A 27749-nucleotide genomic window follows, 5' to 3' on the forward strand; every position below is an offset into this window, starting at 1 on the left:
CGTCATGGTCTCTAATAAACTAGTTCTATAAACCATGTGGACAATGTGTGGGTCTGAGTGATGTCATGGTCTCTAATAAACTAGTTCTATAAACCATGTGGACAATGTGAGGGTCTGAGTGACGTCATGGTCTCTAATAAACTAGTTCTATAAACCATGTGGACAATGTGGGGGTCTGAGTGACGTCATGGTCTCTAATAAACTAGTTCTATAAACCATGTGGACAATGTGGGGGTCTGAGTGACGTCATGGTCTCTAATAAACTAGTTCTATAAACCATGTGGACAATGTGGGGGTCTGAGTGACGTCATGGTCTCTAATAAACTAGTTCTATAAACCATGTGGACAATGTGGGGGTCTGAGTGACGTCGTGGTCTCTAATAAACTAGTTCTATAAACCATGTGGACAATGTGAGGGTCTGAGTGACGTAGTGGTCTCTAATAAACTAGTTCTATAAACCATGTGGACAATGTGAGGGTCTGAGTGACGTAGTGGTCTCTAATAAACTAGTTCTATAAACCATGTGGACAATGTGAGGGTCTGAGTGACGTAGTGGTCTCTAATAAACTAGTTCTATAAACCATGTGGACAATGTGAGGGTCTGAGTGACGTCATGGTCTCTAATAAACTAGTTCTATAAACCATGTGGACAATGTGGGGGTCTGAGTGACGTAGTGGTCTCTAATAAACTAGTTCTATAAACCATGTGGACAATGTGAGGGTCTGAGTGACGTCATGGTCTCTAATAAACTAGTTCTATAAACCATGTGGACAATGTGGGGGTCTGAGTGACGTCGTGGTCTCTAATAAACTAGTTCTATAAACCATGTGGACAATGTGAGGGTCTGAGTGACGTCATGGTCTCTAATAAACTAGTTCTATAAACCATGTGGACAATGTGGGGGTCTGAGTGACGTCGTGGTCTCTAATAAACTAGTTCTATAAACCATGTGGACAATGTGGGGGTCTGAGTGACGTCGTGGTCTCTAATAAACTAGTTCTATAAACCGTGTGGACAATGTGGGGGTCTGAGTGACGTCGTGGTCTCTAATAAACTAGTTCTATAAACCATGTGGACAATGTGGGGGTCTGAGTGACGTCATGGTCTCTAATAAACTAGTTCTATAAACCATGTGGACAATGTGGGGGTCTGAGTGACGTCATGGTCTCTAATAAACTAGTTCTATAAACCATGTGGACAATGTGGGGGTCTGAGTGACGTCGTGGTCTCTAATAAACTAGTTCTATAAACCATGTGGACAATGTGAGGGTCTGAGTGACGTCGTGGTCTCTAATAAACTAGTTCTATAAACCATGTGGACAATGTGGGGGTCTGAGTGACGTCGTGGTCTCTAATAAACTAGTTCTATAAACCATGTGGACAATGTGAGGGTCTGAGTGACGTCGTGGTCTCTAATAAACTAGTTCTATAAACCATGTGGACAATGTGAGGGTCTGAGTGACGTCATGGTCTCTAATAAACTAGTTCTATAAACCATGTGGACAATGTGGGGGTCTGAGTGACGTCATGGTCTCTAATAAACTAGTTCTATAAACCGTGTGGACAATGTGGGGGTCTGAGTGACGTCATGGTCTCTAATAAACTAGTTCTATAAACCATGTGGACAATGTGAGGGTCTGAGTGACGTCATGGTCTCTAATAAACTAGTTCTATAAACCATGTGGACAATGTGGGGGTCTGAGTGACGTCATGGTCTCTAATAAACTAGTTCTATAAACCATGTGGACAATGTGAGGGTCTGAGTGACGTTGTGGTCTCTAATAAACTAGTTCTATAAACCATGTGGACAATGTGAGGGTCTGAGTGACGTCGTGGTCTCTAATAAACTAGTTCTATAAACCATGTGGACAACGTGGGGGTCTGAGTGACGTCATGGTCTCTAATAAACTAGTTCTATAAACCATGTGGACAACGTGGGGGTCTGAGTGACGTCATGGTCTCTAATAAACTAGTTCTATAAACCATGTGGACAATGTGAGGTTCTGAGTGACGTCATGGTCTCTAATAAACTAGTTCTATAAACCATGTGGACAATGTGAGGGTCTGAGTGACGTCATGGTCTCTAATAAACTAGTTCTATAAACCATGTGGACAATGTGGGGGTCTGAGTGACGTCATGGTCTCTAATAAACTAGTTCTATAAACCATGTGGACAATGTGAGGGTCTGAGTGACGTCATGGTCTCTAATAAACTAGTTCTATAAACCATGTGGACAATGTGGGGGTCTGAGTGACGTCATGGTCTCTAATAAACTAGTTCTATAAACCATGTGGACAATGTGAGGGTCTGAGTGACGTCATGGTCTCTAATAAACTAGTTCTATAAACCATGTGGACAATGTGAGGGTCTGAGTGACGTCATGGTCTCTAATAAACTAGTTCTATAAACCATGTGGACAATGTGAGGGTCTGAGTGACGTCATGGTCTCTAATAAACTAGTTCTATAAACCATGTGGACAATGTGAGGGTCTGAGTGACGTCATGGTCTCTAATAAACTAGTTCTATAAACCATGTGGACAATGTGAGGGTCTGAGTGACGTCATGGTCTCTAATAAACTAGTTCTATAAACCATGTGGACAATGTGGGGGTCTGAGTGACGTCATGGTCTCTAATAAACTAGTTCTATAAACCATGTGGACAATGTGGGGGTCTGAGTGACGTCATGGTCTCTAATAAACTAGTTCTATAAACCATGTGGACAATGTGAGGGTCGGAGTGACGTCGTGGTCTCTAATAAACTAGTTCTATAAACCATGTGGACAATGTGAGGGTCTGAGTGACGTCATGGTCTCTAATAAACTAGTTCTATAAACCATGTGGACAATGTGGGGGTCTGAGTGACGTCATGGTCTCTAATAAACTAGTTCTATAAACCATGTGGACAATGTGGGGGTCTGAGTGACGTCATGGTCTCTAATAAACTAGTTCTATAAACCATGTGGACAATGTGAGGGTCGGAGTGACGTCGTGGTCTCTAATAAACTAGTTCTATAAACCATGTGGACAATGTGAGGGTCTGAGTGACGTCATGGTCTCTAATAAACTAGTTCTATAAACCATGTGGACAATGTGGGGGTCTGAGTGACGTCATGGTCTCTAATAAACTAGTTCTATAAACCATGTGGACAATGTGGGGGTCTGAGTGACGTCATGGTCTCTAATAAACTAGTTCTATAAACCATGTGGACAATGTGGGGGTCTGAGTGACGTCATGGTCTATATTTATTAATTCCTGGAGAAATCCTTTAGCAACGCAGCACAAACAATTTTTCCAGCTCTAATGCTTGGGACTATTTTCACTGAGTGTAGCGTGGAGGAGGACGCAGCTTCACGGAGGTGTGAATCACCTGCTGACAGTCTGCAGGAGCTGCTTTTCATTGTTCTGATGCTGCTGTCAGTGCTGTTCTCCTCGACAAGCTGGCATTTTAAAATGCTGATGCCTGGCGGCCTCACTGGACAACGGGTTTGAAAATATAGCAGGTTTCTGTGTTGCTTTGTGGTGTTTTCAGTGTAAAATACTTCCAACCAGCGACGTGTTGTCATGAAAAGTTGGATAGCACAGTGCTACTATGCTAGCCTGCTAGCTGGCTGCACACTGTGGAAATGATTTCCTGACTCATTAGTCCACGTGTCATTGAGACCCTCCTCCGTTAAGGAAATCCAGTCCACATTTTGCAGCCAGCGAGCAGAGCAGCAGCAGGGAAACACTGTGGAGTCGATTTAGCAACAGTGAAGCAGACGGTTGGAAATCTCTGAGCTGTGAATTACGTTGATATCAGAACCCGAGACTGATACTGGATCGGCTTGGCCCCATCCCTGTGTGTGTGTGTGTGTGTGTGTGTGTGTGTGTGTGTGTGTGTTAGGGGTCAGAGTGCAGGGCGAGCAGCATCATAGGAAGGCTTCAGTTACTGGACACCTCGTCCACATTGTCCGACTCGAAGTTGCCGTCCAGCCCACCACGAGCTCGCCAGATCTTCACTGTCCGGTCACTGCAGACAAGAACACACCAGAGGCATCATCATCATCATCATCCTCATCATCATCATCATCATCATCATCATCATCGTCACAATTCAAAGTTCCTCTCACTTTCCTTAAGTCCAGTTTCCATCTTCAGTTGAGAATCAAAAAGCTCAAAACTAACTCAACAGTAACTTCCTCATTTTACACACGAGCACAGTTACACACTATTTACACTATAAAGTTAAACAGTGTGACCAGGAGGGGCTGGTCATTAGGGGCAGGTGGGGCTGAGCGCCACCTGCTGTCACCAGAAAGGACTGCATACAAAATCTGCTATTAATTCTTTAAGATTATCAACAATATTTCCTTGTTGTGAATAAGACGTCCTCTAATATAGCCCATAATGACCATGTGAGGACTGAACTCCCTGGTGACTAGTCTCCTCTTGTGTTTCCTCCTGATCCACACCGATGTGCATTAGTGTAGCTCGCCCCTCTCTCACCATGCAGTGTGTATTGCATGCAGTAAAGTGTTCATGCTCAGGCTGCGGCTCCATTCATTCACTTCACGTGGTTTTGACGCCTCGTGGAGCTTGAAGCCTGAAGCCCCACCAACAACGTCATTAGAAGCTCAGAGCTGATTGGCTGCTGCTGATGGAGGCTCTGCTTCACCCAACCTGAGCACGTGGTCATCAACACCAGCTTGTTAGCAGCTGAAGCTAACAAACAGGAATCTACATTAATTAGGTCTTACAAGTACGAGTTTGAAACTCTTGCTTTAGCAGAGGAACTAAAGGAAACTCGTGGTGACCTGGTTGATGCCATGACTAAAAGGTTTGAATCAATCAATCAGTGGTTTTACTGGCCGTTGAATGGTTGAGCTGCTGTCTTTCAATCACTCAGACCTGGTTCTGATCCTTTCAGTGACTTTTTTCAAGATGTTTTTTGGTTTTTTTGAGCGGCTGTCTCCAAGGCTCAACATTTTTTACGGGATCAGCCCCTATATGGTTGTTATAATGTAGCTAAAAGGTGGTGCACCCTCTTTACTTTGACATTCAGTGATGTCACCAGACCTGAAATAAAATCGTGCCCCACCAAGTCTTTACATCTAGAACTGCCAGTGACCGACTCTCTACATGTTACAGTCTAGTTACACACTGTTTACATGCTTATTTACACAGTGGAGATGACTGGAGATCTGTTGAGTCAGAAGTCAAACCAGTTCAATCAACAAAAGCCTGACCCCTGGAGGACAGGTGGGGCAGTGCATTGCCTCCCAAAAGACCCCAAACTGACAGCTGATTGGCTGATTGGGAGCTGCTGCAGTCCCTGCAGGGTTTCAGCAGGATCCCTCTGCTCTCCAGTGTGGCTTCAGACAACAGAGGGCAGGATCCTGTTCAGCTTGGCTCAAACCATGAAGGAGCTACTGGTGTGGATGAACCAGAATTATATTGATAAGAAATGTTTATGTAGTTGCTGAAAGCAGAAAACGCGTAGTTTGGATTGTCGCATGAGTCGGATGACAGCAGGTCTACTTATGTTGAGCAGCAGTGAAGCAGCCTGCTGGCTTTTGTTTGTTTGTTGTTACAAATTGATTTCATGCTTCAATCATAACTGAGAAATAATATTTGATTGATACATTGGTAGTTAAATACTGTAAAGGCTAAAACATTTTAGACATTTGTTTGTTCGAAAGTAATGATGGTTGTACATTTCTGTCTCTGTTTGAAGGTTTTCAACCTCATTTCTTCTCCAATAAGAAAATAAACCTGAAAGGAGGAAAAGAGTTGTCCCGTTGAATCCTTCATGGTTGGCCAGGACATTTTTCACATCTGGACAGAAGCTGAGCAAAATGAGCCACAGATAACTTGTCAATCTGAAGAACAGCCATGCAGTAAGACACTGTGGACTGAATGACGGTGTCCCAGTAGAGAAATGAGCTTGTGGCTCCAGATCTGCAGCAAACTGCAGGTTCTCAGTCAGTGACTGGATGGTGGACGCCTCCCAGCAGAACCACGTCACAAACACAACAGATTTAGAAGTGACAGGAGACTCACTCAGAAGCAGTGAAAAGATGGCTGCTGTTGGCTGAAATGCTGTTGATGGGACTCTCGTGACCCTTCAGCTCTCCAAGACTCCCCAAGGAGTCGGTGTGCCACAGCTTGAGCACCCCTCCTCTGCAGCCGCTCAGCAGGGCCGGAGAGCCAGGCACAACACCCAGAGCACACACCCAGTCCCGGTGGGCGTTGGGGACTTGCTGATGGGTCGGATAAAACACACATTTTAGAAAACATCAGAGAGAGAGATGAGTAACAGTGACACTGTGACCTCCAGTAGCAGTCAGGACCCGGACTGTTCCTGACCTGGGGCCTCATCCAACCTCCAGGATTCCCACTGGAAATGGACGTCAACTCAAAAGCAGAAAATGGCGTGCGCCCCAAGACATTAGGGTCTATAAAACTGCGTACACACATCTGCACGCACTTTGCTTTTATAGATCCCAGTCCAGCTGGAAGGTTGACGGTTCAACTCCCGCCCTCAACACACACACTTTCTACCATAAATGGTCGATGCAAAGAGCCTCGTCCATAGTTTTACATCTCAATCAGCCTCTAGCTCGCCGGCATTTGATGCTAAATCCTGACAGAAAAGACGAAGAAAAGGAATTTTATGGAGAGAGAAACGGTGATGGAGGAGGTGGAGGTCAGGAAAATTATATTATTTGGTGGTCATAGTGGTGGAATCACTAATAAAGAAAAACAAGCAATTGGCAGCTCGTCATCACTGGAAATAGTGTGAGAGTCACTGAGATCAGAGACTGTAGAGGTGGAGGAGGAGAATCTGGTGTGAAGGTGGAGGTCAGAGGAGGGTGACATCATGGAGGTCAGCTCCCGACCTCATTCTGACCAGTAAAGTTCACTTTTATCTGTTTACTAAATATATGAACTAGATATTTGAACAGTGACTTGTAAAAAGGCTCAATGGACTTTGTGTTTAATCGTCAGTCACTAGAGAGGTGGAGGTGGAGGGTGGAGGAGGTGGTCTGTCTCCACCACTGAGAGGCTCCACAGCAGTGTCCAGAGCGCATGACTGGCTTTTATCAGGATTTACAGCCATAATGTAAAAATATACTCAAATGCTTCATGAATGTATAAATATAAAATAAGATATAAAATCTATAATTTCTTTAGTTTACATGTAACCCATTGGTAAATCATCTCAATTGCAATTTTTTTTTTGCACGAGACTTTCCCAGAGAGTTTTGGAAAAAGTACAACGTGAATAAATCGATGCAACCGTGGATTTTACCGATGCGCAGTGATTTCACCTGTAACATGTACTGATGCACATGAAGGGATCGATACACTCACTTTTGTATCTAGATACAGATTCATATCGTTTAATCTCCACATGCTTAGTACGCAAAAACTAATCCATATATTTGTGACTTCCAGAGGAGACTATAGTAAATCTATATTATCAGGTTGTCTGAATAGCTGCTTAAAAAGTCTTCAGTTGATTGAAAATACTCTGTTCTCTCATGTGAAACCAGCTCCTACTTTCAGTCAAGGATTCTGACAGTGTCTCTTTTGAAGATTAGACTTAATACTTTTCTATTTATTAACGTTTACAGTGAGAGCTGCTTCAGGGCACCATGGACCACTAGAGAGGTGGAGGTGGAGCTTCCATAGGCTGAGAATCCTGGAGGAGCGACACCGGGGTTCTTTCCTTTCTCACTATCCATACAGTGACACACACACACACACACACACACACCTGCAGGAGGTCTTTGCGGTCCAGGTCCCACTTCTTGATGCCATTGTCTCGGGAGCCGCTGAAAAACCTGTCGCCCTGGATCACCAACGCCTCGATGCCGTCGTAATGTGGAGGCTCAAAGTTGTGTGAAGGGCTGATGCTGCCAACAGAACCTTCAGTCACATCAAAGAGCTGAGAGAGAGAGAGAGAGAGAGCGAGAGAGAGAGAGAGAGCCAAGTCAGTCCTGAATGCTCTGAAACAACCCGAGCCGTTTGAACATATTTTTATAGGAGTGAGGCCAATCTTGAATATCCTTTGTTCTGTAGGATTTTATTTTTTATTTATTTTACACCTTTAATTCTTTTTTTAACTTAATTTTTACTCTTGCAAGTTTTACAAAGTACACCTTCATTAAAGGTGTACAGGAGGATTTTCAGGAATTTTAGGAAAGAACCGCCCTCTCCACCGTTTGAAAAAAATGCGCATGCGCAACGCTGTACCTGCTCCCGGGACGGAACGCCTACTAAAACGTGTGCGAGAGACGTGCACGAGCCCAGTTCTCCTCGTGCACGCTCTGTTTACAAGTCACAAGTCGGCATCGCTCACATAAGCTCACTTTACAAGAAGATTTGCACCAGAGGGGGTGAAACTGTGTAAAAATGTCCCAGAATAATGCGTGGGGTCGGCCACCGGCATGATGAGGACCATGTGGAGTGAGCTGCACGCAGGGACGAGCACGTACGACGGGCTTACGTCATATATCACCAGAATGATTGACAATTGGGAGGACCAGTTATTTTGATGATCCACCCGGAAGAAGAAAATCCTCTACTATACCTTTAACATACTTCACAACTATATCATCCGCAATCTGTCCAGCTGACGCTTAAACAAGTATTACTCAATGACAGGTCTGAAGAGATAAAACTAAACAAAAGAATAAGCAAAACAAACAAACTAAACCAATAAATAACTAATTAAATGAGTTGAAGCAAAGCACATAGGGGTGGCTGTTCAGCGAGGTGGAGGAGACCAAGAAGTGAATGCGGGGCTCCTCCCTTCCAACCACTCATTGGTTGAACCCGACCCGGACACCGCAGGTGTTCGAAACTCAAACTTGGTGAACCCCCTTCCAACCAATTCCCCTTGCTTCTCATCTCTGCCTCACCAGGGAGACCAAGACTGCACAAAGTGGACCACAGAACCAAACCAAGGTTCAGCCCGCTGGACGAGCAGGACACAGTTTGGATACCTTTCTCTATTGCTTTTTCTTTTTTTGGGGGATCCTGGGAACAAGATGTGAAGCGACATTCATGAGCTATGTGGTGGGGAGGTGTTAAAGGACGAAGTGCGGTGACACACGGGGTGAATTGTTTGACAGATGAACTGTCATATGGTCGGAGGCGATAAAGAAAGCCGACTGGACTTCCATTGTCCACCTCCTCTTTCTCAGCCTCCACAAGAGACACCCGTTTCCCGTTAAGAGATCCAATGAGCAGAACAAATCTTCTTTCAGAATCTTTATGAACTTTGATTGGTGTAAAGTTAACCTGCCTGTGTTTCAAAATAGCTGCTACTCTCTTGATGCCAGATTTGTGTGATGAGTTGTATAATTTATTGGCCCATAATAAAAGACATACACAGCTATATATTCATTTTGTTTAACCTGTAGGATAACTTGCATAATGGGATGAGAACTTCTCAACAAGCAACAAGATCCCAGGATTTTATCTTTATTTTATAACAAAGACAAATAATTTCTTTCACCACGGTAAGTTAGTTAATAACTGGTTCTCATTTTCAACACCCCGGTCAAGAGGAGGCACACACAAAGACTTGTAGAACAGAAAGGCTAGAAACGGGTGCAGTTTTCCTGAAGAGTTTCTGGAGCTGATTTTTTAAAAGCGAGCGATGCGTTTGAGGTAAGTTTCAGGGACTGTTGCTGTAGAGGACCTTGTATTGTAAAAGCTGTATATTGTTGTTGTCTGTCATTGTGAAAGTGTTTGTACATATTTGAAGATGCACCTTGATGTAGTGGTCCTTGGAGCCGGTGATCACCAGGTCTTGGTTGTTTCCAGACTGATCCACAGTCAGACACATGACAGGGCCGAGGTGACCAGTCAGTTTCCCAGTGGAAGCAAACCTGAAGGGGATTCAAAATGAAACTGATGAATACACGTGTCGTTCTAGTTTAAAAAGTGACTCTGCTGGCAGGCTGCAGGGTCCGTGTACCTTTTGGGGTCCGTGTATGTTTTGGTCATTGGATTTACCGTTCAGAGAAGACTATTAAAGAAACGAGTTGTGATTTGATTTTCATTTTAAAATTCAAAATTCAATGCATTTTTTCTTTATCAGGATCAAGAAGGTGAATGTGTGTGAATGAATGATGGTTTCTGTATGTCACATTTAAGTCACCTCAAAAACATTCTATATAAATCCAAGCTCTCGTTATTATTATTAAACAGACGAGATTACGTTAACAGATGGTTATTTGAACTTGGGACGGGAGTCTATGTTACAGAGCTTGAGTGGCAGGGAGTTCTAACTAAAACATTCTCTCACAACACAGACAAATGGCATCATACAAACACTTACTTGCACGCACTTTGCTCAGTATGATTCCATGATTAATATATTATGTTGGATTACTTTGCAATGTGGAACTTATGTTTGTTATTCTCTAGACGAGACTAACATATGGAAGAAGGATGATATCGGGGTATCTCACCATGAAAGGAGTGACGCTGCTGAGACACGAATTGCATGATAACTATTTAACTATACTTTGCTATACTATATAATGGGCTAGGTGCAATATATAATGGCCATTGTACAGTCTGAGTAATAGCTGCTGGGGAGTTGTAGACTTTTTATCTTTTTTTTAGCAGAAAGCACATTTGCACTTTTGTACATTTTGCACCCATTGGTCAGCTGCTGTGTCGCCCCAGCCCATCTATTGTTCCCCTTTTACTGTTTAGATTTCATCTTCTTTTATTGTCATAAACGTTTATATTTTTGTGAGCTATCCACCTACGGTTCTGGTCATTCTGGACACTAACCTGTCTGGCTGCCCCTCTGCTGATATTCTTCTATACATTTAATGATTAAACACTTCTAAACATGTCTTTGGACGGTTGTGCCCACTGAATGGTGGCCATGAAGGCCAATGTCCAGATTGCAGGTGAAATCTCAGCAGGCCTCTCGTCTCCACCTGCAGTGACGGACCATCGACTCCAAGCTGAAGTTTCTTCAGCTCCTGCTGAGGTGAGCAGCATTGTACCACATCAATTGATCTTCTACATGATTAGAATGCAGCTTTTCATTGTTTTCACTGCAGTCTCACAGCGCCCCCTACTGGCAGAAGCGGCACACTTGCAGACTGTCCTCACTCAGAGCTGACACACATTCCATAACGAGTGGATGACGGCTCTCCTCCTCACCTCCTCAGGTCCCACACTCGGACCGAGTTCCCTGCAGCGGCGTACAGCACCAAGCCCCCCGGGTTCACACAGATCTGGTTGATCTGGTTCTCTCCTGCAGGGATGGTGACGGTCCGGCTGCTGTTGGAGGGACACACATCCCCCACCTGCACCTGACCGGAGGACCTGCACCGCCAAGTGTTTTCAGCCCCAAAGAAGAAAGGTCAAAGGTCAGCGCTCATCTTGACTCCATATCACTCAAGACAACAAGCCAAGGCAGAAATTACAGGTGTAATACTGTGAATCATATTAATACAATAGTACAGTGCTTCTCAAATGGTGGGGCGCGCCCCCCTGAGGGGGCATGGTGGGGTGTCAGGGGGGGCGCGAGGCGGGCGCGACTTTCAGTATTAGTGTCTTTATTCATGCTTGAACAATAAAAAAAGGGCCTCCAGCCACTAGGTGGCAGCAGTGCTCAAACTAATCAACAGGCTGCCTGTTCAACCAGTAGAGAAGAAGAAGTACTACACCAACACCGGTGTACAGAGCTGGCGGAGGAGAAGTTTCTGACAGGAGTGAAAAGAAAAAAGGATGAGGCATCAGAGGAAAAGAAAACAGGTGACAGTAACCGGTATAAAGCTAGTAAGAGCAGGAGATATGACGATGCTACGTCGCCCTTGGGTTTACCGTGAACACGGTCGGAAACCAGGAAACACCCGTTTGTGTTTTATGCCTAAAAACTCTGGCAGCGGAGCATGAAACCAAATAAATGAAGACGGCACCTGGAGACCATACACCTGGAGACCATACACCATACACCTGGAGACCATACACCATACACCTGGAGACCATACACCATACACCTGGAGACCATACACCATACACCTGGAGACCATACACCCGTTATGTCAGTAAGCCACTGGAGTTGTTTCATGGTAAACTCCATGAGTATGGCCAACAAGCCGGTCATTGTGTCAGCGCGGCATCAGTAAACAAAAAAGCCTGTTAGCCTCTTACAAAGTTGTCCACCACATCACAAGGTGCATAAAACCTCACACCATAGCAGATTTATTTTGATAATCAGGCGATTGTATGCAGAATGCTGGTGCCAGCAACTGATACAGTGGTTTATACAGATAAATAAATAAATATTATCAAGTTCTCAATGGTAGTACAATTCGGGGGGGCCCTGAAAAAAATTCTGTCCTCTAGGGGGGGCGTGACAGAAAATAATTGAGAACCACTGCACTAGTACAATCTAACTACCATGTGAAAAATGTCCCAACGATTAATGGATTTCTGAGCAAACTCCATTCAGACACGTCCTCAACATAAACATGAGAAGAGTTTTACCACTGTGGTATTTACGTGTTTGGAGAGGAAATCCCCAAAAAGGAGGAGGAAGAGAATACAGACGGAGAGGCCGACCTTGGATGACAATTTTGCAAAAGCAGCTTGAAGTACTTGTTAGCATCTACTAGCATGTTATGGCTAGGCTCCATGTTAACGTAACAAACAGGTTGCAGGTCACAGCAGCACTTTCTGAATTACATGTCAGAAGGACCAAGACAACGGCTGTCCTTGGACTGACATCACAGTGCGACACAGAACCACTGATTTGGAGCCACAACCAAAGATTTTGCCACAATTCTTCCACGAATGCTGTCTGGCTGTCTGTCAAAGGATCCGCTTCACAATCAGACTTCTTGTCGATAAAGCTTTGAATGGTCCTGAGCCCAAAGACAAATAGTCTGTGAACACATGTGAAGCACATCTGCTCTACTAGTGTTAGAGCTAGAGCTAGAGCACATAGGAAGCTTTAAATGAGTTAAAAAACAACAACAACTCCTCCATAGATTTGCACACTTCAATGTGAGGTTCTCTGATGTAACTCACACTTTAGTCTGAGAGTTTTATCATTTCAAACCTCAGGTTTGTAGATCGCCATGGAATGCCTGTGATCTGACATCGTATTGTCGTGTGTTCAACTTTACAAACTAATAAACGGAAAAGCAGCATTAATTGTGCAGATGGTGACCTGCGGGCCCTTCTGAGTACTAACCATCAGTGCACAAACATCTCAGGAGAGTTCGTGTCCAGTGTCTTTAACGAAGAAGAAAAGTTCTCACGTTAATGTCCGGATGCACTTGGCCGAGTCGCGGATGTCCCAAACTTTGATGGAGGAGGTGGAGACAGTGAACACCAGACTGGAACTGTAACGGACCGACACCACGTTGTTGGGGTGACCGGCCAGGGACATTATCTCCTGACCGGTCACCAGGTTCCACACCTTACAGGTTCTATCTGCAGGAAACACACAGGAAACAGAACTGCAGTGTTAAAGGACGGCATTACAAATATTGAAGTACAATTTCAACCGTTGATAGAAATCCACTCCATGTATCACACATGTACATAATGAATGACACATGAGCGCTACTGATTACATGGCAGTGATGTGATAAAGCACTGCAGGCGCTCACCTTTGGATCCGGTAAACAGAAGGTCATCGGTGCAGTCCACACATAAAACAGCCTTACTGTGTCCCTCGGCCACATGGACGCACTGCAGTGGTGCTGCGCGGCTGCTCTTAGTTGACGACACTGGGTTAATGACCCCCCTGGAAAACACATGCAATCAAACAACACAATGAAAGGGGGGCAGCGGTGATACAACCAGAGGAAGGGGGGCGAAGGGACAGATCACCCGGAGACATGCACCGTCTGCAGCTGACAATCAAAATGCTTCAGATCAATACAGGAGACAAACAAAGTCAACTTTGTTGTAGAGAAGGAACAAAAGCAGAGGCAGCAAAAATACCCAAGAGAGAGAGCGAGATCAGTCCATTATGAGCCTCTGAAGACTGAAGATATTTCAGTGGCATCGCTGTTTATGTGATCCATCACTGGCCACGAAGACAAATTTGGGCGGGGCGGGCGGGTGTCCACCTTGGGAGCCCGTTTGAAAAAGTGACAATTGCAGTGGCTTTGACCATCACTGTCAATTATACAGGCCCCCAAAACACAATGAAAGTTTTGTAGTTAGTCATTGTCGTCTAAACGGGGCATCAGACTGCTCACATGCATCCACACACTGAGTGTCCAGCGTGAGTGTAACATGCCAGCAGAAGTTAAGTTGTTCCACCTCTGCAGATCCTCAGGACAGCCTGAACCCACAGCTAATGAGAATAAGTCTGTTATGTTGAATGTAGTTGAGGAGAGCAGATGAGAAGAAGAGAGGAAGAGAACAGTGATGTTGTCAGTCAGAGATTCACAGAAGCTGAACACTGAATTTGAGTCAGAAACCAGAGGCGTCACCAGGTGTCAGCATTATCACAAGAACATTCAGATTTGGTGAGATGAGAGACAGAGAAGCATGACTTCAGATTCAGCGTACAACTTGGCAGGTCAAAGGTCGTGGGCCCAGAGCGCCGCCCTCATGCTTCTCGAAGCCGGACACCCACAGAAGGAAGATTAGTAATCGGACGTATGTTGGGGCAGAGCAGCAGCGGCGCCTGACAAGCAAGCTCTTACTGTTTCATCTCCTTGACCTTTGCCCTGTCGGCTGCTGCCTTGTCAAAGGTTTTCCTGCGAGAGAGAGGCGAAGGCTCGGGAACTCGCCTCTCCACGGCCGGTGACGTTCTGGAGCCAGAACTGAATTTTGGTTTCAACCAAGTTACCCAAAGACGCCACAGAGACAATAAACATAATCATATTAAAAAAAACGAAGTAAAAAAACAACAGAAAGACAACAGAAAACACTGGAAACATGCAGAAACACAGGAGCCCAGTTACCTGGAGAATCAGTCCCACACTGCTGGATGGCGGCAGAGCGCAGGTTCACTGAGCAAGTTTGTGCTAAGCTACAATCATCCAGAAACATCGTCTCTAATCACGCTGAAGACGGGTCGCACAAGTCTTTACTGGATGGCACAATATGATATATTCTAAGTCGAAATCATTTCAAAATAATTTAAAAAGTCTGTGATAATACCACTTTGTACCTGTAGAGGGCGCAGTGAGATTCACACAGGAAACACGACTGTAACTGTGAGCCACACTGACACCTGGAGGACAAGCATGGCAATACGCCAATTCTAGATGTTGTACCTTTAAAGTCCTAGTGAAATGTAAAACACTACTAAAAACAATAGTTGTGGTACTCCTTCTAAGGTTCCTCCGACTCTGCCCCACCACTGTTGTCGCATAACAAAGTTATTTGAATGTTGAATCTCCAGCCGAGGAAGTCGTGGGAATCCTTCTTCGTGGGCGTGACGTCAAGAGTTGTGCAGATCTCCATCTGTTGTGTTTATATCGGCTTGTTTCCTCTTAAATATCCAAGTTTTTACAGTGTTTTGATGTTATAGTCGGCGTTTTATGAGCCTTGACGAAAGATTGAGTATGGAAGAGACCGAGAGAGGAGAAAAGGAGCACAGGCGGCGGGAGCGGCTAGCAGCTAGCAGGAGCCGCTAGCTCGTGTGGCTAGCGGGAGCCGCTAGCTCGGGCGGCTAGTAGACGATCAAGTAATATCTGGACTCATCTTCGGTGATTCCGCACAGTCGGAAAAGCGCTTTGACATGATCCAGGAAGCCGGTCGTTCTGCCAACAGTCAGGAGCCTCAAAGCCTCAAAGGTGAAAAGTGGCGGCTGCTGAGGCGAGGAGACGAGGACGAATGGAGGACGAAGCGTCTTCTGCTTCCTCAAACATGTTCCAGACGGGGTCACCGATGGCAGAACCACCTTCTGTGTCTTCTTCATCAATCACTGGGTTTGAAATGACCATGATGATGAAATATGGTTCAATTCAGCCTCTTGGTGGTCAAAACTCTGATCCTCCATAATGTAAACACAACTTGGGCGTGTGCACAACTCGTGATGTCACTATTATTGTCAGAAGCTCCGCCCAGCAGAGGAAATAGCGCCGTTTATCGGCTATTTTCTCGCAGATTGTCGTGTTTTAACATTTTACCTTCAGCCAGTTAGCAGGAAAATGTTCTAGAAGAGACACCAGAGAGTTTTGGAGGTCTAGTTTTCATTTCACTAGGACTTTAAAGTCAGTGGCCTGAAACCCGGCCTGGCGGTTAGTATTTCTGAACGGCTGAAATGAGACGAGGCGTTCAGGAGCAGGGAGGAGGTGCTGGTGTGTGCAGGATGTTACTCAAACGGAGGGAAGCCGTGGTCGATATGTCAGTCAGCTGCTGCCTGGACTTACATGCTGCCCATTTTAGAGGAGAAGCCCGGAGAGAGAGCCGAGAAGTCCCTGACTGACAGGTCAGGGTCTGCAGAGTCCACCAGAGGGTCCACAGGCAGCAGGGAGAAGTCTGCAGGGGGCCCGTCAGCGGGGGGGTCACTGTGAGCGTACAGCAGCTCCATCTGAGTGGTGGTCCGCCGACGGGCCTGGGGGGGCACAAGCACACAGGTACAGGATGTGATGAAGTCAATTCACACTTCAAGATTTACATGGAAATTAAAACCAAATCAGGATAAAGAGTGAACTGAGAGAAAATTGTGTAAAAAAAAAAAAAAAAAAAAAAACCTTGCAGATTTAGTGTCGAGAATAAAATAAATAACATGTATTATTATGAATACAAAAATCATCTGTTGTATTGATTTACAGTTACACTTTTCATTTTATTAGTGATTACAGTTCAGGCTGATTCAGGACCAGTTTAGACTGCAGGAGAATCTTCACTGAGCTTCTTTCCTTTCTTGCTCTCCATACTATAGTACCATAGTTCACAGTTTGGGATTTTTTCTTTATCTAAAATGAGAAAAAAGTCAAAGAAAGGTACAATTGTTTCCTTTTTCTCTTTTTATCCATCCAATAGTCCCATCCTATACAAATGCAAAAAAAAATTGTCGAATCAAAATAAATTACTTAAAAAAATTCAGTCAGAGATGTGAAAGACTCAATAAGATTTGAGATTTAATAAGATCTCCAGGCGTTTGGGAAAGTTTTCAGGGAACCATTGAGGGAGGATCTGAGCTTCTCCAGTTTTATGGACAATATCTCTTTCAAGTCAAGTCCTTTATTTGTCACAAACAATTATACACACTATAATGTTCCATGAAATGTTTTACTACCTGGTTGTGTAAAACAAGATATTTAACAAGGCCATAGATTGAGTGGTCTAAAAATGGCAGTGTGGGGATGTGAAAAAAGATATACATTAAGAACTTGGGTAGAAAAACCATTTTAACTAGACTAACTTGACCAGGTCGAGATCATGGAAGAGCACTCCATCTGTCAAAGTCTATTTCACACCCCGAGAAAAGAATGAAAGAATTAGTGATATTATTGTTGTGATATTTAAATCCGTCTGCAGCATATATGAAAAGAAATAAAGTCTGGGGTATATTTGTGGCCTGGGAGTAGATGGGGAGAATTTACACTTGAAGAAATGTAGTTTATAGTCTGAGTGTCAAGGCTTTCAGGAGCCATGGGGAGAGACGGCTGCATCGGACATGTCTTGAAAAAGGTAGTCAGCACGCAATGAAAGTCTATGAACTTTCCCAACTCGAGTGATACCCTCAAACCCTTCCTGTTGACGCAGCGAGATTGCGAGAAGTTGAATAGCTCAGGTGAATAGGAGGGGAAAAGGAGGGCAGCCTTGCCTTGTTGCTCGGCAGACCAGAGTCCATTAGTGTGGACTGAGGCTACCGGGTCAGCATGAAGTCAATTGATCCATGATATACATTCAGAACTCAAACCAAATCTCTGTAAGACACAAAAAGGGACTTCCACTCCATTCCCACGGAGCAGTTGATGCTTGACATTACCTTATTCCTGGTTTTGGTCTCTCCGCAGATTTTCATGAGGTCTGAAGTCAAAGAGCTAGAAAAAGAAGAAACACAACACTTTTCTTTAGTGTGTGCACAAAGTACACGGTGAAAACTCATCAGAGTGGCCACATGCACAGTGGCTTGCAAAAGAATTGACACTTCTTGAACTTTTCCACATTTTGTCACTAACACAAATATCCATTTTATTGGGATTTCACATGATAGACCAACACAAAGCTTTCTTATCAGTAAATAACTGAAAAGTGTCTCCTGAAATAAAATCCAGTGAGACCAAGATCCTTCTGAAGCCACAAAATTAGTAAATAAGAGTCCACCCATGTGCAATCTAATTTTAGTTAATAATATCAATAGGAAGAAATGATGACATCTTGACAGAGTAAACAGCCGTTTCAAAGTTAGATGTGTAAAAGGGGGAAGGCAAAAATAAGCTAGCTTCTTCCTTCTCCTTTTTTTGAACATGCTGAGACTTTTATTTTTCTTATTTTCTGCTAAAATATGTTTTGTTACTAATAATCATGTTCATGTTCAAAAAATAAACTTCATTCATTCATTCATTCAGATCTGACGTTCAGTTGACCAGGGTCAGACCACCTCTTCGACCCTTCAGGTAAACTGAGGCTCCGCCCCTTCTCAAAGTTCTCACCCACACAGAGTCTGGCACAGTCATCGTCAGAGAGGCCTTCAAAATAAAAAGCAGTGTCCACCCTTTTGGCTACAAAGTGTTTTACTTTGATTTTCTCGTGTGGACATCGTAAGCCCTCCTGACAGGTGTCAAACTGATTTCAGTTGGGGGGCCACATCAACCTGATCTGACCTCTGGAGGGCCAACAAGTCAAACGTAACATGTTAAACTGCAGATATGGACAAATGTCAAAGTCCTTCCTTCTTTTGATCCTTTTGTAACTGCAAGGATTTGCCATTTGTCTATTCTGAAATATCCATATTAAAGGAAATCAGATATGTGCAAAAAAAAAAAAAAAAAAAACCCTCAGTCACCTGTATCTAGATATCATATTTTTATTCAGGATTAAAACAATTTGTCATCATCTGGAATTTTTTTTGAGTGTATGAGTCTAAAATTGGACTCGCTGTTTTATTGTGAAAGGTGTTGCGTCATGTGACCTCCATGGACGCATTAATTAATTCTGACCAAGGGCGGTTTTGAATGTCATTTTTGCCAATCCAGTGTTTTTAGATCAGCCTCTGTCAGTTTTCATTTTTATACTTAAAAAAAAAAAAATCATATGATGGGCCGGATTAGATCCTCTGGCGGGCCGTTCTGGCCCCCGGGCCGTGTGTTTGACCCCCCTGGTCTGGAAGGAGCGGGGACCCACCTGCCCTCGGCCGAGGGGCTCTGAGCCGACTCGTCACTGCTGCTGTCGTCCACGTTCTCTGTCAAAAGACATCAGACAAGTTCATCAGTGTGAGAAAATCTCTGTCCTCAACTCAAACAACATCATTGGCAAAAAGTAACTTTTTTTTTTATATCTCTCTTTTAGTCTTTTGTTTGTTGTGAAGTTGAGCTGCCCAGAATGGATCTGAGGAGGAGATGAGGAAAGCAGATGAGGCAGCTTGATGCTGATTATCCACTGAGGAGCTCCTGGCTCAGCTGAGCAGGAGGAGACAGAAGAGGAGCTCAGACAGAAGAGGCTAGAAAAGAGGCATGGAGGTGGATGGGTGAAGTTAGTCTATCTCTTCCTGGTGTGGTCAGCCGACCTACGGACTGGTCCAACAATGCTAAAACGCCCGTGTGATTTCTGTGGAGGGGTTAGCAGGTGCTGAAGCATGGAGGAGGAAGGGAAAGGGGAGGATGAGGAGGTCAGCCAGCAGATGGAGGAAGCTGGACTTCACCTCATGCACCTGCTTGTTAGGTCTCTGTTAGTCGTGTCAGGAAGGAACCATGCATCCATTATACAGATCAGAGGCTAATACAAGGCTCGACTTACCTGCGGGCAGATGACTTAGCTCTGCAGGAACACCAGGACAACCACACAGAAACAAAAAGAAAGAAACATGGGGGAAACGGTAAAAAAAAAAAGCAATGCACAAATCAAAAACACAGCCCCCAAAATACTGGAAACAAACTCAACTACAACTGAAAGAAACTGGATGCAGACTGCAGACAGAAACTGGAGTAAAACCTGCTCTGACTTGGACTTTTATTAGAGAAACAGGATGTGACCATGAAAATTTCACAGTATAATGAAACCAGCTTCTCCTCAGCAGAAAGCAACCAGCTGGAACATCAACAGGCCCAAACATGCAGCTGACAGGCCGCTGTCTGACAGGCTAACGCAGTTTAAATACACTTTCTTCGGTAAACTGTTGTAAAGCTGGAGCCTCATTAATCCTGGACTAACATAGTTCTCCTCACAGCAACATGAAACATGTCGCATTAGCCTGTCCACAGTAGCTGTGATTAGCCTTAGCATTAGCCTGTCCACAGTAGCTGTGATTGGCCTTAGCATTAGCCTGTCCACAGTAGCTGTGATTAGCCTTAGCATTAGCCTGTCCACAGTAGCTGTGATTAGCCTTAGCATTAGCCTGTCCACAGTAGCTGTGATTGGCCTTAGCATTAGCCTGTCCACAGTAGCTGTGATTAGCCTTAGCATTAGCCTGTCCACAGTAGCTGTGATTAGCCTTAGCATTAGCCTGTCCACAGTAGCTGTGATTAGCATTAGCATTAGCCTGTCCACAGTAGCTGTGATTAGCCTTAGCATTAGCCTGTCCACAGTAGCTGTGATTAGCATTAGCCTGTCCACAGTAGCTGTGATTAGCCTTAGCATTAGCCTGTCCACAGTAGCTGTGATTAGCCTTAGCATTAGCCTGTCCACAGTAGCTGTGATTAGCCTTAGCATTAGCCTGTCCACAGTAGCTGTGATTAGCATTAGCATTAGCCTGTCCACAGTAGCCGTGATTAGCATTAGCCTGTGTCTACTGTAGTCTTAGAGAAACATTAGCCTCCCTTTATAAGTGCCACAGAACTTCTTTGATGCTTAGAGCATGTTCCTCCCATTAACTGAACTGAAGTGAACACTGCTCCGCTGAGCAGGACTCCACAATAATAGAATACACATCTTTCAAAACATACAAAAGAAAAACAAAGCAAGTAACTGTGAGTTCTAATACTTTTCGAGCACGAGGAAAGTCGAGGAATAGCAATGTGTGTAACGCCACAGCGGACAGGGCGAGTCTGACGCAGGTCTGGGTTTCGGATGTGGTACCTTGCAGAGCGTTTCCCAGCAGAGCGTCCAGCTCAGGGTTGAACTCAGCTTTCTCCTTTAGCATGTGGAACAGTAGCTGGTTCTGAGTGGCACTGGTGATCTCCGTCTGTTTCAGCCTGCCCTCCATCACCTTCACCTGTGACTCCTTCTGTGCTGCCTGGAGACCCTGGATGAGTCACAGGTCACAACACGTCACAGCAAGTGATGATTCATTACAGCTCGGGCTGTCAAAATGAAAGCAATAACACAGATTATCCATCATCATGAATGAGGGTTGATTAAGCATTAACATGATCAAACATCTTAATGTAATGAACCAATCTGCAGTGCAGGACGGACGTCCACACGATGCAGCCATTTCTCTCTCCCCATTCATTGTGTATGTGAGTCACACAGTGGTGCATGCTGGGTGAGGTGCCTTTAGCGCTGCATTGCGTTGCACGAGAAATCATTCGCATAAAGTTGAATCAAGCCAACTTCATGCAAATGAGGCATGAAAACATCTAAACTCGAAGTAGTGCAGGGGTATTTCACTAAAATGTTCAGAAGTCCAGTTTGACAAAGTTTCTTGAATTAAAGGTCCTAAGATCATAATTTCTGACCGTTTAGAGTGACGATAGCAACATCTGCATGTCACACCTGACTGTCAAATCAAACCAATTCAGTGCAGTTCGAATACGTTTTGACAATATTTATCATCATGGAATATGGAACTGAAAATATACATACGACTGCCGATATAATATTCTCTCTTTACTAAACAAGTTCAGGCTCATTTGCAAAATAAGAGAACATAAATAAGATGTGGAAATGAAGCACGTTCAAATACAGTGCTAAACCTTAACAATACAATACATTTTAAAGATAGTAAATCCAAATAAGTTAACTTCTGGAGAAAGGTTCACTTTTTTCCTCAGTGAGGAAAATGAGCTCTTGTCTTGCCAAGATATTCACCCTGGGCTTCAGCGGAGTCACAGTCGTTTGCAGACACAGGTGGAGGTGTTCACTAGTGAGCCTGGATACATTCCACATTACATGCTCTAGTTTCACTTTCCTTTTTTGGAGAATATCATCTCCTCCCTATTCTTCCTCAACATTCTCTGTCTCACCTGTCTTTTTATCTCTTTCATTCCGTCTCTCTCTCTCACTTTCTCCATCTCACCCAGCGATCTTTCCTTTTCTTTCCACTCAGCCACTCAAACTACCGACGTTCTGCATCAGAGTTGGGGACTCTTATTACTTGACTATCAGTGCACCAGGGACAAACAGGTTTGATCCTTCACGACTTGAAGTGGGGGCCTCTGTCCTGCATGTTTTAGTTCTCTCCCTGTTTCAGCAGACCTGAATGTAATGATGACGTCATCACCGAGGTTGTGAAAAAGCCCAATAACGAGCCCTTTATTGCAATCAGTTGTGCTGCAACTGGGAGGAGCTAAACCCTGCAGGACGCCGGCCCTCCAGGACCCAGTTTGGGCACCCCTGGTCTACACCATAGTCTACACTCTACCAATGGCGGCGTACACACACACACACACACACACACACACACACACACACACACACACACACACACACCTCTACTCCTCATCGATGAGATTTGCTGCTGATTTTTTCTTGTTTTCTCTAAATTCATGTAATTTCATAATAATATTAAAAAAAATATTGTTTTGTTTTGTGTTGTGTTGTTTTGTATTTGCTTTTGTTATCGTTGTTTCTTGTTTTTTTGCCTATCTGCTAATTTATACTCTTGCTAGAAAATCATGTTGCTGTCTAGATAGAGCTGCTGAGGCTGGTTTAATCTAGAAAATCCTGTTGCTGTCTAGATAGAGCTGCTGAGGCTGGTTTAATCTAGAAAATCATGTTACTGTCGAGAATCTCGACAGTAACATGCAGGCCTCTGGTGTTGGCTGTATGCCAACGCTGGGTGAGCTGCCTCCAGCAACCCACCTACTCGGGGAAGACTCTCTGCAAGACTGCTTTTGCAGGCTTTTGTTGAAAGTTTGTGGATTCGAAGGTGTCCAATCCTAAGAGCTTCAACCAATCAGTGACTGGCTGAGTTCATGGGGGAAGCGTCTTTTCAGCAGAAAGCGGGCGAGGATCTGCCGTGACAAACGGCCCCCCCACTGGGTGTGATGGTCAATCACATTCCTGCATCCAAATTCAAGTCATGACTGTTTATCATGACAAATGAAAATTGTCTTTCCCCAGAAATGAACAAACTTTCTGTGGTCTTGTGAGATCCCAACATAAGGTGTCTCATGCAGCACTTTAAGTGGGATTACATTGTTTATTTGACTCCCGATACCTGGTATCTTTTAGCATTTACCAGCGCATCAATATCAGGTGCCACATTCTGAGTGACAGCCAACTTCAGGATGTGATTCAAGTGGCTGTGCGTGAGCCTTGAGCACAGCTTTGTTTTATTAATGCTCATTACAGAGAAAACTTGCTCACAAAGATACGTGGTTCCAAACATGGACAACAGCTTTGCAGCGAGGCTGTCAAGCTGGGGTAACCTGGCAAGAGGGTCTGATAAAATGTGTCCAAGCCAGCTGAGGCAAATTTGTCCTTCAAATCCGAATCACACTGTAAGTCAATTATTTCAAGTTGGATGTTGACGGGCAGATCAAAAGGATTCACGGTGAATGGTGAGCAAAACACTTTGAAGTCTTTCTCAAGTTCACCAAAGATCTGAAAACGTTGCTCAAACTCCTTAACAGTCCCGTTATTTTATCTTTCATTTTTATACTTTACATAACCATCTTGCGGGCCGGATCTAGTCCGCGGGCCGTACGTTTGACACCCCTGGTCTAGATAGTATTGCTCAGGCTGGTTTAATCTCATAACAGTTGGGAAATATTTGGATCAGTGTGATAACTGTAAATAATATATGTGGCACAAACAAGGGTATTGTATGTTGTCCCTCACCCACCCCTCTACCCCCCCTCTCTCTCCTCTCTCTCTCTCTTTGAGCGTTCCCCCCCGGTCGTGTACGGCAGCCTTGCCAACTTCTAATAAAGCAGCAACATGGGGAAACTCTTAGCCTCTTCCTGTTGCAAGAGCAAAAACTGTTCTGCCATCAGAAGCTCTCAGTCTCATCATATTGTCTGCCTCTGCTGCCGAACAGGACAAGGGAGGAAAAATACATAAATAAATAAAGTGGTCTTTACCATAGAGTGGTCTACATCATAGAGTGGACAACTGACTAGAGTAGGTCTACTGTGTAAACATGCACAATCTAGTAGAAGTCTACTACTATATGTCTACGTATTAGATCATTCTGTGTTGAAAATCCTCTGCGGACCGAGAGAAAGCGTTGTTTCTGCTACGTCACTTCCTGGTTCCTCTCAGCCTCCAGCAGAGGGTGACCTTGTCAACAGTACAAAACTAGAAACAGTGTAAATTCCAGGGGGCGTCCGACGAAGGCAAATACACCTTTGATTGTTATTTTTTTTAAGGAAAAATGATTAAATGAATATGCAATATGGCGTCATAGGCACATTAAGCGCTGTTGCTCTGTATGTCCCTGCAAATTGAACCATGATTAAGATAAATTAAAAATGAATGACACTTAATCATGATTAATTGAAATTAATCTTCAACGACTGCGTGATTAATCTGATTTTTAATCGTTTGACAGCAAGTCACAACACATGACAACACGTCACTGCATCTCACAACAAGGTAAAAAATGGCTTCCACAAGTTGTTAAGCAGCACCTGGTATTACTGTAGTATTACTGAAGTATTCCTGAAGCATTACCGAAGCATCACTACTCCGTATTCCCGAGTCTTTATTGACAGTATTTCTTTCAGAAACTCATCCAATTCAAATCTGGCTTTTATTTTTCAAACACGAGAAAGTTTCTGTCGTCTCATCAGAATTGTCCGTCATCTTGTATAGTTGTATTGAGCGGAGTTCCTTCACATCATGGTGAAATTCCTTTTTTCCCACATTTTCTTTAAGAAACCTGATCAGGAGCATCTAATACTTCAGTCCAGTGTGGACTTTACCTTGTTTATTGCCATAGACATGAAGTGATCCAACAAGAACCGAGCCTCAGTCAGAGTGCAGGAGCTGATCACCGCTGAGACGTCCACCGTGTCTCCTTCCTCCTGGAACAAAACACAAAGTTGGATTTTAATGTATAACTGTTAGAATCTGAACCGGAGATCTGCACTGTGCAGCTCTTTGCTTCTAAATTGAATAAACACGAGTGTACATAACAGATAAAGTACTCAGGTTTCAGTTTGTAGGCCACTATGGAGACAGTCTGTGATTGTGGGGATGTTCTAACGTCACTGTGTCGACCAACAGAGCTAGTAACAGCCACAATTACTAAAATAAACAAAAGGTTTGATGTGACACACCTCTACTTGACTTCACAAGTCTTTACTGGATGTGAACTATTAAGTATTTTAATCGCTAACATTGCTATTTGTTGAAAATGTGTTGAAGAACTGCAACTTTAATAAGTGAAAACCAAATTGGGGGAGAAGGACGAGAAATTTACAAAGAAATTGTCACTACGTGTGGAGGAACGATGCTTCATGCTCATAGCCACAGAGAGCGGCAATTATTAACTTGATGCTAAATAATCGTTAATTACACAATAAAATGACATTGAAAGCTACAGCTGCTGGGTTTCAGGAGCTGGACTGGCTCCGCCCACATGCCCATCTTGGGAACAGGAGGAAGTACTTCCTCTCCTCATGCCATGTGCCATTGTTTAAATTCTATCTGTTGCCAAGTTACGGAGAAACGCAGTTCAACCAAACCAATAAGAAGCAGAATGTGATCCAGAAGGAGAAACTCCAGAAGAAGTTGTGACTCTGCTGCTGCAGCAGGACGTTTTAGAATGCTAGTGAAACATATTGTGTTTCTGAATATGTGCATGTCTCACTGAGATCTGATCATTTAATGATCCTCTACTAATGATCATTAGTAGCTGACAGGAGAAAATCCTGAACCTCCATTTAGTCATAGAAATAAATATATAGATCACCTCACAATCATCAAGCCCAGACACACCTCAGACTCTGCAAAGCCTCCATTTGATCTACAGCCTCTATCAGCACAACTTAGCAGACATGAACAAAGCCTCACAATAAACAACAAAAAAAAAAAACGTGGGATCAGCTGTTGTAAACTAACCGGCCTGGTGCTTCGAAAAGTAATATATTAAGGCACATGAATCAGAATATTTTACTTACAGCTACCACATTTGCTTTATTCAAAGTTTTTCAGCAATTTCAGCATCGTTCTGGACATATTGTGAAAAAAAAGTCCTCTGTGAAGTGCTGGGCGTGACCCAGCGACCAGCTTGTGAAAGGATTGTTTTTGTAAATTTGTGAATGAATTTTCTTTTTCCGCTGCTATTGTCTCCTGTCTGGTCGCCGTCCCGTTCTTCAGTTTGCGTCCCTATGGATACGCTGCCAGGGGCGTGACTTTGATTGACAAGGGTCATGATGAATCAATGAGATTGGATGAAGAATGACACAAAAAGCACTGATTGGCCAGGTGCTCAGAGAGCTGTGCCCCGAGGATGATGTTTAAGTAGCCAATCAGAGTCTGCAACTTTGATGTGGGCGGCGCCCTCACACCTGCCACTGCTGTTCAGTCTCATCCTGTCCCTGACTGTAGCGGAGATGCGCCAGCAGACCAGTGCATAGAGGATCGCTGATGCTACCACAGCGTCTGCTCTCAGCTGAATTGAAAGGCGGCATGCAGGTGACGTTAGGGGGAGGAGCCAGAACCAATCTTTACTTTAAACAGAGGCCGCAGGTTACAGATCCCCTGAGTTTGGTCCCGGTGTTGAACGTCACAAACCTTAGTTTCCTCCATCTGCATGATGTTGGCCTGACAGTCGGCGATGCTGTCGTTGATGTAGTCGATGTTGGCTGTCAGAGCGTCCACCTCGTCGTTGAGGGGGGGCAGCATCCTCTCGGCCTCAGGACTCTCTCTGGGCAGCCGGTCCCTCTTCCTCCCCACCTTCTCCCTGCGCTTGGTCAGCTCCTCCCTTTGCTGTGAGGATGGAAACAGGACATAAAGACTCAATCGCCCTGAAATCACAAAGCTGACTGAAGCCGGATCAAATCTACTGAATAGTCACATTTTCACAGTTTGACGCTCTTGAATGAGACCCTGTAGTGAGCTTGTAGGATCTGAACCGGCGGGGTCTGAGACCGTGCTGCTGTTTTTTATTTTTATTGTTCTACCATATAGAAACTGTTGTTTCAGTGTGGAACATGTACTTCAAGCATTTCACTGCACATTATACGATGGAAAATTGTGTGATAACTAAAGGATTTGACTTGTACCTTGAGGAGGCGGTTCATGTCGGCCTCCATGTTGGAAATGGTCATCCTCTGCATGATGACGTCAGATATACGCCGCTCCAGAGACTGCCATTTGTTTCGAGCGATCCTGGTGGAGTACACACCTCTAATGTACCTGTAAGAGAACCTACACACACACACACACACACATATATAAACATGACTAATATGGGCCTATTTTTTAACCAACGCTGCACTTAAATAGTCAATATTTAGTCCCTC

General features: G+C 44.2%; 1 protein-coding gene across 3 annotated transcripts in view; it reads right to left on the reverse strand.

The window, feature by feature from the left end:
* Window positions 1–1454: 1454 nt before the first annotated feature.
* kif21a (kinesin family member 21A) overlaps window positions 1455–27749 on the reverse strand; it is a 56147-nt gene continuing 29852 nt past the window's right edge. For 2 of the 3 annotated variants that reach the window (XM_080505202.1, XM_080505201.1), the window contains exons 18-33: window positions 27510–27654; window positions 27019–27213; window positions 25203–25304; window positions 21190–21355; window positions 19912–19932; window positions 19300–19357; window positions 17942–17996; window positions 16374–16558; window positions 14697–14816; window positions 13647–13783; window positions 13293–13467; window positions 11185–11349; window positions 9770–9887; window positions 7766–7936; window positions 6046–6245; window positions 1455–4015 (exon numbers count right to left, since the gene is read on the reverse strand). In XM_080505202.1, the coding sequence (XP_080361328.1) occupies window positions 3928–4015; window positions 6046–6245; window positions 7766–7936; window positions 9770–9887; window positions 11185–11349; window positions 13293–13467; window positions 13647–13783; window positions 14697–14816; window positions 16374–16558; window positions 17942–17996; window positions 19300–19357; window positions 19912–19932; window positions 21190–21355; window positions 25203–25304; window positions 27019–27213; window positions 27510–27654 (2101 nt within the window). In that variant the 3' untranslated portion in view covers window positions 1455–3927. The remainder of the gene's footprint in view (window positions 4016–6045; window positions 6246–7765; window positions 7937–9769; window positions 9888–11184; window positions 11350–13292; window positions 13468–13646; window positions 13784–14696; window positions 14817–16373; window positions 16559–17941; window positions 17997–19299; window positions 19358–19911; window positions 19933–21189; window positions 21356–25202; window positions 25305–27018; window positions 27214–27509; window positions 27655–27749) is intronic. The other variant, XM_080505203.1, reaches the window with a different exon arrangement.

The sequence above is a fragment of the Blennius ocellaris genome, assembly GCF_963422515.1.
Source record: "Blennius ocellaris genome assembly, chromosome: 11".
Classification (NCBI taxonomy): Eukaryota; Metazoa; Chordata; class Actinopteri; order Blenniiformes; family Blenniidae; genus Blennius; species Blennius ocellaris.